The 12,266-nt window shown below is 41.0% G+C and overlaps 1 protein-coding gene across 1 annotated transcript in view; it reads right to left on the bottom strand.

The window, feature by feature from the left end:
- Positions 1–12,266, bottom strand: part of PTN (pleiotrophin) — a 79,681-nt gene that overhangs the window by 11,931 nt on the left and 55,484 nt on the right. The window contains exons 3-4 of the mRNA XM_072872275.1: positions 10,822–10,995; positions 9,612–9,773 (exon numbers count right to left, since the gene is read on the bottom strand). Coding sequence (XP_072728376.1) covers positions 9,612–9,773; positions 10,822–10,995 — 336 coding nt within the window. The remainder of the gene's footprint in view (positions 1–9,611; positions 9,774–10,821; positions 10,996–12,266) is intronic.

Below are 12,266 nucleotides of genomic sequence, written 5' to 3'. Positions count from 1 at the left end.
TTGTTCTAAAACAAATTCTGAAAAGGCTCTTTGAGCAACACACAGTTCTACTGGATGGAAAAAAAGCAATACTCCGCCAGCTAAACAGAAGTAGAAGGTAACTCTCCAATGAATCAATGACCTTGCTGTTACTTTTACTTCATTAATATATTACAATTGATTATATCCCCTATACATTAGCTCTGTGCTGTTTAATGACTTTCTCTAGTTGTCTGTAAGTGTTTCTCAATTCCTCCACTTTTCCAATCACTCCTCTCCAGCAGGTTTTGTTCTGCTTCTCACTTTGCTAAATTTCCATTTTGGATAGACTTGGATTTGTTCCCACTTGAACACAAGACGGACCCAATTCAAACCTAAAGGGTGGAGCTGCACTGTATAAGCCAGGAAGGCACGCTGCAATGTGTGTTATGAATGGGGAACAGGTAGATTTATGCCTGTAACAAACACTAATGTATCTGACAAAGAAACAGACCAAAGAACCACTCATGGAAAATTTCACTCATTTTCTTTCTCAATGGAATTGCAAGAAGAAATAAATGCAGGAAAAAATTAATCCAACTTATTCTAAAGCGATCCACAAAGCTCTGAAATGATCTTAGACAGTCAGAAGTCATTGCCGGAACCTGACATTTGGATGTACGACCTAAAAAACATTCACTTTTAACATCCTTACATAAAACTCATCAGGAATGACAGGAAGCTTTTTTTTAAGAGGTAATTTGTTGAAATCAAAGATTTTCATCAGAAAGGTTTAATTTTGGTGATTTCCTTCACTCAAAGATTTAGGAGAAAAAGTTTCAAAATTGCCTACACAGAGACACATGCTTTTTCTGATTTTGCTAGATGGCCTAATTGCCCAAAGACAAAGATCAGGAAAGTTTAATCTCATTTTCATTTTCAAGTCTGGGTCACATGTATCTAAGACGTTAAAGCCTTAAGAGTAAACATGCAGGAGATTGCAATGGATAAACTTTTCAAGTGAAGCTTGTTTTGCAACTGGAGACTGCTGAAGGTGTCTCCCTAATTGGAAAGTGATTTCCAGAAGCAGCTCACTTTGCTCTTCTATTTGCTGCTTCTTCTCATCTGCCTCTTGTACATTTGTACTGCTGCTTCTGTAGGGTATGGACTTTCTTACTGTTCTTTGTCATGTTCTACGCTTAGCACAAGAGGGACCCAGTCCCAGCTGGCTCTTCAGCCCACTGCCTATGCTGTACACAAGATCCCTCTTAATGCCAGCGAGACAGGTGCAGGCACAGACTGATACATTCAGAGCTCGCTCTCTGCATTCACATGTCTGCAGGAGACTGCTGAAAACAAAAAGTATTAATAATCCAGCTGGAGTCCGGCATTTACCTGTATCCACAGAGAAGCAGAAAGATCACACATTGAGGCAGTTTATATGTCAAACTGAGATCAGTAAACAGCTATTTAGCAGAAAGTTATTTGTGATTTACTGTGAATAGAGACCCCATTTTATTTAGTTCATTTTTGAAAACCAGGCACACGCATTTCTCCATCGTACTTTCTGCATCTGCCCCGGACGGGATCTACACTCAGGGGAAAGGACACGGGCTTTGCTTTGATCTGTGCTCCACACTCTGAAAAGTGGCCTGCAAAACTTTCAGAGTAAGCACAGATAGAAGAAAAGATAGAGAGATGGTGACATGGAAAATGAGATGGAGGGATAAAGAAAGGGAAAAAGCACTTGAAAGGAAAGGAAGTGAAGAAGTAGGAAAGGAAGTGAAGAAGTAGAAAAGGAAAGGAAAGGGCAGAAAGGAAGGAACAGAACTTTCTCTCCGTTTCACTGCTGGGAACAGTAATGAGTGTAAACATTTGCTGATGGCATATCTTTATCACAGCAAGTCCCACAGCTTCAGGCATTTTCACAGCTCAAGGGCACTGACTAATGCCAAGGAGGCTGGACTACTCTTGCAAGCCAGGAAAGTGAGACAATGAGCATGTAACAGATTTGGCACACACAAGGCTATTTAAACTTTCACCCACAAAGGTCTGTATTAAACCCTAAAAGAAAATCCTGCAAGTGCAAGAGGGTTAAACAAGAACATTTGTCACATCCAGTTTTTCATCTTTTGGAGCAGCACAGGAAAAAAAAAAATCTGAAATACAAACCAGGGGGTGAGAAAACATGGAGGTCTAGGTTTCCCACGAAAAGTCCCAACCTTTTCCTTTCAAAAACACCTGTAAAAGCTGCAGAACAACTAAAAATTGATAAATACTTCCTTTTAAAAAAAAATATTTCTCTTTCTCCCTCTCCTACAAGCATTTCCTGCTCCCTGGAATCAGGGCTATTGACAATCAGATTGATATTATGTTATGATCTGACGATGCATTCAAATTATTTATCCAAACAGTGTAATTTTTCAAAGATACAAAAGCAGTCTGAAGGGAGACTACAGTGCAAAGCCTCCAAGAAACATAAGGAAATGGAAGCAGAAAAAACACAATTAAAATACATCCAAACTTTATTAGTTATGGGCTGCACTGTCAGCTTACTAGCAGCTTGAGGCTGGTCCACACTGTAACCATCATTGTGTTTATTTTTCTTATATGGCTTACTCTTGCTCCCGCTTAAGTTGAGAAAAATCGTATTTCCTCATGCTATGGCAGCAGGAGCCAAATCACAGAGATGTGTCTCAGAGCCTAAGTTTCCAGTGAGTTTTACTTCATCTTGAAATAACAAGCCTTGTCCTTAGACTAGCAGGGGCATGGGGAAACACAACCAAGCATTTAGTACCCAGTCTCACCCCTCTGGACCACTGTTTCTTCTCTCAGTTTTCACATTTCTCAGCTCCATAAGGCATAAATTATTCATGGCAAAATGCCTCTCACAATGTTTATGCAGTGCTTAGTACAATGGCACCCTTTTTCAGCTGGGGCCTCTGGGCACTCATGCAATACAAATAATCATGATGATAGCAACAATAACAACAGCCAGCTATGCTGTTCCCACTGGGCATCCACTGCCAGTGTCTGCCCCGCAGAGCTCAGATCACTGTATTTCACTGCAGGCTCCCGGTCAGTGCCAGAGGCCATTCTTCAATAAACCTGCCTCATCCTTTAGAGCAAGAGAAAAAACTTCCAGTTTTGCCTTTCAGGTTTTTGTTTAACTATCACAGCTGTTTCTTAATATGAGAAAATCCCTCATTTTTATATCTAATTAGTTTGAGCAGATCCTATTATTCTGCCTCCTGTAATACTAATTGTTACGCTAGCTGCATGCCTGCACGACTAATGAGTTACATTAAAGATGAGGAATTCTGAAACCTACAGAGGGAGATACAGCACGAGTGTGATGCCAAAACAGGAGACACCAGCATCTTTCAAACAAAAGAAAATCACAGTCCTAACAAGTCATTTCTTCTCCCCGTGTCCCCTCCACCTACTCTTTAGAAGCAGACATCTTGTTGCTGCACAAAGGCAAAGTTGAGGAAGGGCACCCCAGACAAAGCAGATTGCCCAGCAAGCAAAATGGAGTGGGCCACAGGTGGTCATTTTTGTCATGCAGCACCCAGTTTGTTTGAGCAAGGAATAGCTGCTTACCAAGTGAGCAATTTATTCAGACATCACTGTCAGCTCCTTGCAACAGCCAGCAGCCAAGTCAACCTGCCAAAGCGCAGTCAGTCTGCCCTGGCAGTGCACTGTGAATAAGACGTCCTCTCTGCAGGTAGAAATCAAGGCTGCCACTGTAGTGCTCAAAACCCACATGTTGTTTTCTGCTGCTGGTACCAAAGTAAGGATGGGGATATGCCTGCTCATTAACAGAAGTCCAGCTCTATGTTTTGACACCAAGCTCCCTAAGAGGACACAAGGTAAATCAGTGTCAAACACTGTCTTAACTCCACTGAGATTACTAATGTCAAAACCAAAGACCCTAGTTAAAGACTGTAGTTTAGACACTCACCTTGAAGTAAATCATCACATTCTGATAATTGTAATTGCAGACTAGGAAAAAAGGGAGAAGCTGCTACTCGTCAGAGCATGGAGCCAAGAGTCAACAGATCCTAGCTGAGTGCCTGGACCTGCCACTGATACTGTGTAACCTGGAAAATCATTTAGCCTCTCTGACTTTCAATTATTGCTTTTCTTTAAATTGTACTTCCTCAGCTCCAAGGAGTGATAGGAGGATTAGCTAATTGCTACCTGTAAAGATTGCTAGATAAAAGAAACAATGTAGTGCAGATTATTTATATTGCACTAAACTCTTAAGTAAAGCTCTTCAAATGATACGAAATTATTAAAAACACAAGGAGCAAGGAGCGTAGTCTTTCCTCCACTGTGGTAGCACACTCACCGTGCCAAACACAGGGAACTGCACTGACACCTTGGTAGACTCTCAAATGCTACACCTGATCTGGCTTACAGGAAAGAGATTACAGCCATTAACAACTCGGGTAGGTCTTGCCTTCATGTGAGAAACCTTTCCAAACACAGCGTGTTGGAGGATGTGATCTTTGGATGCCATCCCAATTATTAAAGACAACAGTGGTGTAAGCAGTGTTAATGTTTGCCAACCTTAGTTGGAATTGTTTTCCTATGTGGCAAGGACTGAGCTGAGCCAGGATAAAGTAACACATCGATCAGATATACTGTAAATTGATTAAAAGTTGAGAAGGGAGATTTATTAAAAAGAACTAAACACAGCTGGGTGAAAAAGTTATCAGAGAAAAAAGGAGCATAATTCAAAAAATGAAGGGTACATTGCAGAAAGAGCAGACAGACTGCTTATTCTATTTAATTTTATCTTAATCAGGAGAATAAATAGCTAAAAGTACAAGAGATATGGGGAGAGAGGAAGAATGAGAGTGACAGAAAGAGTGAGAAAAGAAATAAAGCCTATCGGGCAACCCAGCTCAATAAAAATAAATTCCTCCTCTCTCAGCAGTTAAAGCAAAATGTTTCCTGAATCCTGACAATACCCCATTCTTTTACTTTCTGGCTGGCTGGAACCCAAATAACCATCAATCAAGTTTGGGTGGCCGTGAAGTAGGCCAGATGGAGTATGTCGGAAGCGTTTTCTGCTCTTCAGTGCAAGTTGGCCATTATAGCAGCCACTCAACAGAAGTGCCTGAGTCTTTCACATCTGTCAAGATAGTTTAGGGAGACCTTGAACATCCCCAGCCTTGCAGAGAATGATTAGAATATGCAATTGTGTGTGCTAGAGGAGAGGTGGCTGCCTCCGCTGGGATTTTGTGATAAAAATTATCCTTTCATCTTTTCCAGCCTTCGTGACAGGCTTTCTCATGACCTCATTTGTGTACTAAATACACAAACCATGGTGTCGGGGATATCACTGTCACGTTGCTGACAACCTCTCTGTCCAAATGCATAATATTCAAGAACAGATGACAGTTTTTATCCTTGGTTAACTATACTTTAGCGCAGCAGCCCAAGACCAAGCTATTGTCTTCCAATCTCAGAACACCTCAGCAAAGCTATGGTGAAAAGAGCTTGTCAGAAATCCAGATAAAATTCTAATTCCTGATTCATAATCTGCTCTCCTCCTTAAATATTATATCCAGCAGAGTTTCTCTAGTAATTCTCCTCTTGCAAGCAGTGAGCTCCAAAATGTCCAAGTGTCGCAGACTACAATCCATACTTAGAGTCTGCTGCTCAAAAGAAAAAATACTGAGACAGAGCAGTTGCTAATAAGGAAAAAATACAACTTTTAAAAAAATTATTATTATTATTTTTTAGTTTCCAGACCAATGAGAGTGCTTCAAAAAGATTTTAAGGCTTTTCCATGAATGCTGACAAGTGATAAACCAAATCCATAAGAACACTTAGATCATCAGTTTATGAGGCAGGCATTGATTCACAAGGTTAATGAGTATCTCCTGGTTTAATTTAGCAGAAGTTTTGCCACAGCTCATAGAAGTTCCTGGAAAACCAAAATATACTTTATCAGCAAATGTGCAAAATTATAACCCTTGGGATTTTTCTGCAGGTACAATTTTCCTTTCTGTTAAGCATAGATCAAATTTCTGTGAAACAGCAGTCATCTTCCAAATAGTTATGTGAGAGGAGAGAGACACAGGATTCATCCCACCAGCAAAGCTGCTGCATGTTCATGAGCTGGAAAGGTGGATAAGCAACAGGAGACCAGAAGTTACAGATGACATCAATTTATTTGCAATTTTTCTCAAAGAACAGATAAGATGAGGAGGAACTTCAGACACCAAGCTGCACTAAAGAAATGTGTGAGGTGAAATGTGATACACAGTACTTCATTGGGCAAGCCTAGATTAAATAATCTGCCTTACCCACACACCTTCTTGGGTTCTTAACTAACCACATTAATTAACTTTAAAAAAAAATATATAAGAGTTAGGGACAATTGTGAAGGTCTCAGATAAAGATATCTGCTCCACATGCAAGCAGTGATCAAAAGAAAAACATATTTAGGTTATTTAGTGGGTGTAATGAACAATAAAGGAAGTATTACAATGATATTTTCTTTTTCAACACAAACCTGTAGAGTACATGCTTGGACTACTGTGTACAGTCCAGTCTCTTCATCTCAGAAATTATTTAGCAATAATAGAAGGAATTTAGGTAAGTCCAGCATAGAGTATTCTTACCGTGGATAAATTGTTATTCAACGAAATACCTAAGTCAGAAGTTTTAGCTTTAAAAGATGGCAAGTGACAAAAAGACACAGAAGATATATAAAACTACAATTGATTGGAGAAGCTAAATAGGGGCTTTTACTCACCCCATTTACAATATGGAATCAAAAGGAAAAGTGATGTAATGGAGAGGTTACAGATACCACCTAACAGAAGGAAAATTTCAGGGCACAGGAAAGGCGGTTAGTCAGGAAAATCATGAGAACAACCCTGTTTCTGAATACACTAGTATTTTTCAGTGCAATATTCTCACTCAGTTCACATCTGCTTTTGGTACTCGCCACCTATTGCTGTCAGAGATGTATTCAGTGATGCAGCTCTTGAAGCACACACCAGTCAGAAAGGTAACTGTTTAGCAGTAGAACAGATTCCTGTAATCAATAAGCCCCTCACTTACTATTCTGCTGCCAGAGCTCCCAAATGCCAGAGAGCCACTGCCCTGCTACTCCAGGCAATCACAGCAGGAATGTACAGCACTTGATCAGCATTTACAGGTCTAGCTGCATATCAATACAGACCTTATGCAACACTATGCCTCAGAAAAAGATTGCTGCTTCTAGATAATGTATCAAATGCTTTTTCTCTTGTAGTCTTGAGCCATTGATGTGAAGCTATGGGTGAAAAGGGAGCCTAATTATGTACCTGCAGTCCATTCCAAGTGCTCAGACAATAAACTAGATCTTACTCCTTGCCTCCAAAGAATTAAATTGGGTCTTATTCTAACTACAGATTGAATACAGTTTAATTTTTCCTTTATCTAGGTGTGGGTGGGGACTTACCTCCAACCTGTAATTTCCTTCACCTCAGGAAGAAAACAAATACTCTGATTCCAGCTAACATGTCAGTGCTCAGATTTTTAATTCAGAAATAAAGTTCAGTAGGGCACAACATTTCACACAGTACTAATCTGCTTGACCTAATTTCTTACTCTAGTTCATCCTGCTGCTGCCAACATACTGTCCAGTGGAGCTCCTAGGTAGTTATGCCCACAGATCTGCAATATGGATTTCTTATCTTTAGCTCAGGGCCCAGGCAGGCTGCAAGCGTGTGACTTCCATGTGTGTTGCTCCTACTAATGCCAACAGCAGATGAACGAGCAGGTGGCATGCAGGAAGATGCCGTGAGATTTCTAACGCAAATCAGGAGAGCAGAATTTCTTCCTACAGTTATTATGATCACAAACTTACGTCTGTACCCATTTCTCCTTTTGCATGCCTTCAAATCAAATGAAGTCAGGTTTCCTAATTAAGTCAAACCACATAACTATGTCTGTTTCAGTCAGTCCCAATCTGAGTTTCAGTCTCACCTATAACTCACTCATATCTAGAATCAGTTAAGTTAACTCCAATCCAGGAATTTCACAAGCTCTGCCTTTAAAACTGTAACTTGAAAATGACCCTGTACCACCCAACAGCGCTGCTGTCGCAAATGGATGCTGCATCAACACTCTGCTTTGTCTCCCTCTCCCCTCTTCCGACAACCACTGATAGAATATACTGACTCAGCGGGAGCAGAACAAGGCAGAGGGCTACTAGTGCCTCAAGCAGCAGAGGCATTCCGGCAGCACAATAGGAAACTTCATTCAATAAACTCCCAAATGCCACCTAGGCATGGAAACTTACTCAAAAACAAACAAAAAAAAGAGTCCTTTTCCCCAAACTAATAAACGATAAAATCACACAGTTCAAAGCCCTTCCTGCATTCCCACCCAGCCGCTTCTATCCCCAAATGAAGATATTTATTGCTGCCAACTCAACCAACTCAGCTGGTCTCTCAAAATCTAGTTGTATCCTTTCTACTTCACGGCTTGTCATTATCTAGACAGGTTCTAGGCTTAGTGCTTATCTGGTAACTCCACGGATGGTGTGCGAGGAAGACCAGTTACAGCTGTACTGACTGCAAAGCAGATGGATGCATGCACACACACAGAAAGCATCTGCAACCTCATCAGACACGTCTTTGGTTACACAAGCAGAGCAGGCCACCTGCAGGTACCCCTCAGATCAATGGTGCACCACCATCCACAACTTGAAAACTGCTGGTCCAGGTTGCACCTGTCATTCCTAATCACATTTATTTTTGTAATTATCCAAGCATTCAGAGCCTGGAATGTATTAAACCTAGATGGTTTTAAGCAAACAAATGCCAGGGTAGCATAGCTTGTATAATCCACTTAAAACACATTACTTCTGTATCTCAAACAAGATCTCACAGTTTTAGCTTCCACTATAAATCATCCTACACACATAACACCTGCTACTCCAACAAAAGAGTACATTAAAAGGCTTTAATGGTGAGAAAGAAAATAAGTTTGTCTAAGGGACACCTGGAAACACAAATGCAGGGCATATGCCTTTCTGCGTACCAGGAATTACACTGTCACTCACATTTAAATAAGACATATACATTCTGTACTCTCCTTCCTGCTATCTCTGAATAAAGAATATACAACCCCAAGAGTGCAAGACATCCACATACCCTCTTTTCAACATGCAACGAGCAGAACATCCCTTCAATACTACCTGTACAGAAGGAAAGCAGTCCCTTTTTCAACTAGTCATTATTTGATACAAAAAAAAAACTATACAAAAGGCGTCTTTATTGAGAGATGTTTTTGTATGCTATAATTGGTCTGTTCCCATCAACAGGTGAGTTATGAAAAGCATCTGTACCCTGGAGGTCTAGTGAGCATAAGCAAACTGGTAGCGGTACAGGTGGTCTAAGGTTAATATTGGAGCTCTAATCTTCAGCTCACCTCTTGTGTGTGAGACTGCCTTGACTACACAACTCAGGACAGGAATATTCGTCTGCCTGACTGCTGGGAGGTAGGAGCAGTGCAGAACTGAGGAAAGGCCATGAAAGTACAATCTCCTGTACTGCTGTGTTCCCACTGAAGCATGCAGGACACTACAAATGCAGTGATTTAAATGAACTAGTGTGCATCTTTCAGCAAATGGAATTTACCTTGAGGTTTGGGTTTGGTAAGCTTCCCACAGGGCTTTGAGATTGTGACAGTCTTCTGGCAGTCAGCATTATGAAGGGCTCTCTTTAGGTTCCCGGTTCGAGTCTTCAAGGCAGTATTCAAGTCACATTCTCCCCAAGCCTGGAACTGGTATTTGCACTCCGCTGCAACGAGTAAATAAATAGCAATTTTTAAAACAGAATGACTGAGTGTGAAAACAAAAATGCTATGAGTCTAATAGGATATCACAGACAGCCAGTGCTCGTAGACAAAAGGATCATGCAACTGAAGAAAGGAATCCCAAGAAAAAATTAAAGATGATTAGCAGTGATAATTGCAGTCCCCCTTGCCCCAGAATGCTTTAAAATTGAATCCTCTTGCTTTTGCATGGATATTGCATTATTGTCATATAAAGGAAAATACATTCAACTATGAAGATACACAATAAATAAATAAAAAAAGAAAGAAAAAACAGCAGTGGGAAATGTCATTCACATTCGATATGGCTGTTCCTCCATTTGTGTGATGTCAAAGGTTACCAAATAAGGATTGAATAGTTTCAAGAACGTATGTGCAACTATGAACTTGTCCAGTCTGCAACTGCTGCACTGATTGCCTTGGTAAGGTTATAATGATGTCAAAGCCATGAAAGCTGTTTACTAGAAATAAAACAAGTTTGCAAGAGTAATCAGATCTGAGTCCTGGACAGACATCTTGTCCAGGACAGATCTGACGTATCTTTCTGAACTGTTATAGATGAACCTTCTGAACTGAATAATATAGATGAAATACACTGGTCTTCATTCACTCCTTTCAGTGCACACACTGGTAGCCACCCATGCTCCATGCTGCAAATTACACATCGCAAGGTCACATAAAGCCTGTGGTAACCATCGGAGAGGTTCACAGCTGTGAGAGAACGCGTGACACTTACATTGCTGCCTTATATATGGTTGTACACCACAGGAGAGCAGATTTAAACATGCTGCTGGAAGAATAAGTTTACAATAAGTCGGTTATATGGACTCTCTACAGAGGAGCTGCTTTGCTCTGAAGAAGCTGCCTTCTGATGCCTTACGTGTTCCAGCTGCGATGAACTTGAAATACTGAACTTGAAAGCCCTTTCACCAAGGGGCTAAGCAGAAAATACAGGCTTCCTGCTCCACACTTAAGTAAAAACCAAAGCAAATCCCTTGAGAGAGTGATGCTTACCTCCAAATTGCTTCTTCCAGTTGCAGGGAATCTTACACTTCTGAGTCTTGGTGGTTTGTTTGCACTCAGCTCCAGTGCGAGTGCCCTCACGCGTCCCCAGGCCACAGTCACCACTGGTGGGCACACAGACGCTCCACTGCCATTCCCCACAGTCAGACTTCTTTGCCTTTTTCTCTGGATGAAGACAAGGAACCAAACCCAAGCAAGAGAAGCAGTCAGTACCCAGAGCCTATGGAGAAGTTCCCTAAACATCACTAAACAGTCACAGCACCTGAAAGGGTGAATAAGGAAGACATTCATAAAACAACTGCTTCAAAAGCAAAGGGTCTGGCATCCTCTTCACAGTTCTGCAGAGACAGGTCAGCCTCTGACTCCAAAGCAGGGTGGATCATTCAAATTCAGTCCCACTACCATGTCTACTCGTGCACATAGATATTCTGGAGTGGACTCTCATCTTCAGAATGGGGAATCATCTAGAAACCCTCAGGGATCACTGACCAAAACATGCAGGAGGGCTCACTCAGAAAGGACACCCCTCTGTCTCCAGTAGCTGATGGCATGCAAATATTTTCAGTTTCAAGTGAAGCACTACACACTATACAGATTAGAAATGTATGTGTTGATGTTGTGTATCAGAGGATTTGAGCACTTCCAGGGAACAGCTGCGAGATACAAACTTTTCACTTGGTATACCATGTCACATTTTATGACAGAATATGACCAAAACTCCAAAGATGAAGAAAAAACTACATGGAGAAGTGTACTCGAAATGCTGTTAATACAGGTGGGTTTGCTGCTCAGGGACAAAAGTAAGGATCATAATGTCATTTAAATCCTTAAACCAAAGTCTGAAGAGAAAAAGACGGCAACTAAGCACCACGCAGCCGCTCGTTCTCTCCCCCATCCCACCAGGGGGGAGTGAGCGAGTGGCTGCGTGGTGCTTAGTTGCCGGCTGGGGCTAAACCACAACAGTTATCAAACCCAAGGGTTCACAAAAATAGTTAATTAGGGCCCCCAAACATTACAAGTAACTTTAAAGAACGTTATATAAAATTATTTTCCTTCTATCTCTTGTATATTTACATTCACATTTTCTCATATTTCCATACAGCCACAACGGTTAGAAACACCTTTTTTTTTAATGGGCACACTAATTCTGATAGACTCACAGGTCATATAAACTGGTGTGTAAGTAGCCTATAAACAGTAAGACCTTAAGAAAAACACCAAAAGATGTGTTCCTTAAAAAATGTCAAAACTGGGTTTGATAGATGTGAATTTTCCACCCCAGGCCTGTCTCTCCTATAATGAGGTCTGAGTTCATCACTGACAGAAAGCAATTACCACTGGATGCCTGGCTGTCTATCTGCAGCAGCGATATGGTTCAATTCTTTGTCAGAGGATTTCCACATCACACAGCATTGGCGTAGCATTGTCATATACAA

This window comes from Ciconia boyciana, chromosome 1 (genome assembly GCF_034638445.1).
Source record: "Ciconia boyciana chromosome 1, ASM3463844v1, whole genome shotgun sequence".
NCBI lineage: Eukaryota > Metazoa > Chordata > Aves > Ciconiiformes > Ciconiidae > Ciconia > Ciconia boyciana.
The sequence above is the reverse complement of the archived record's forward strand: the minus strand, read 5'-3'. Positions and strand labels throughout refer to the sequence as shown.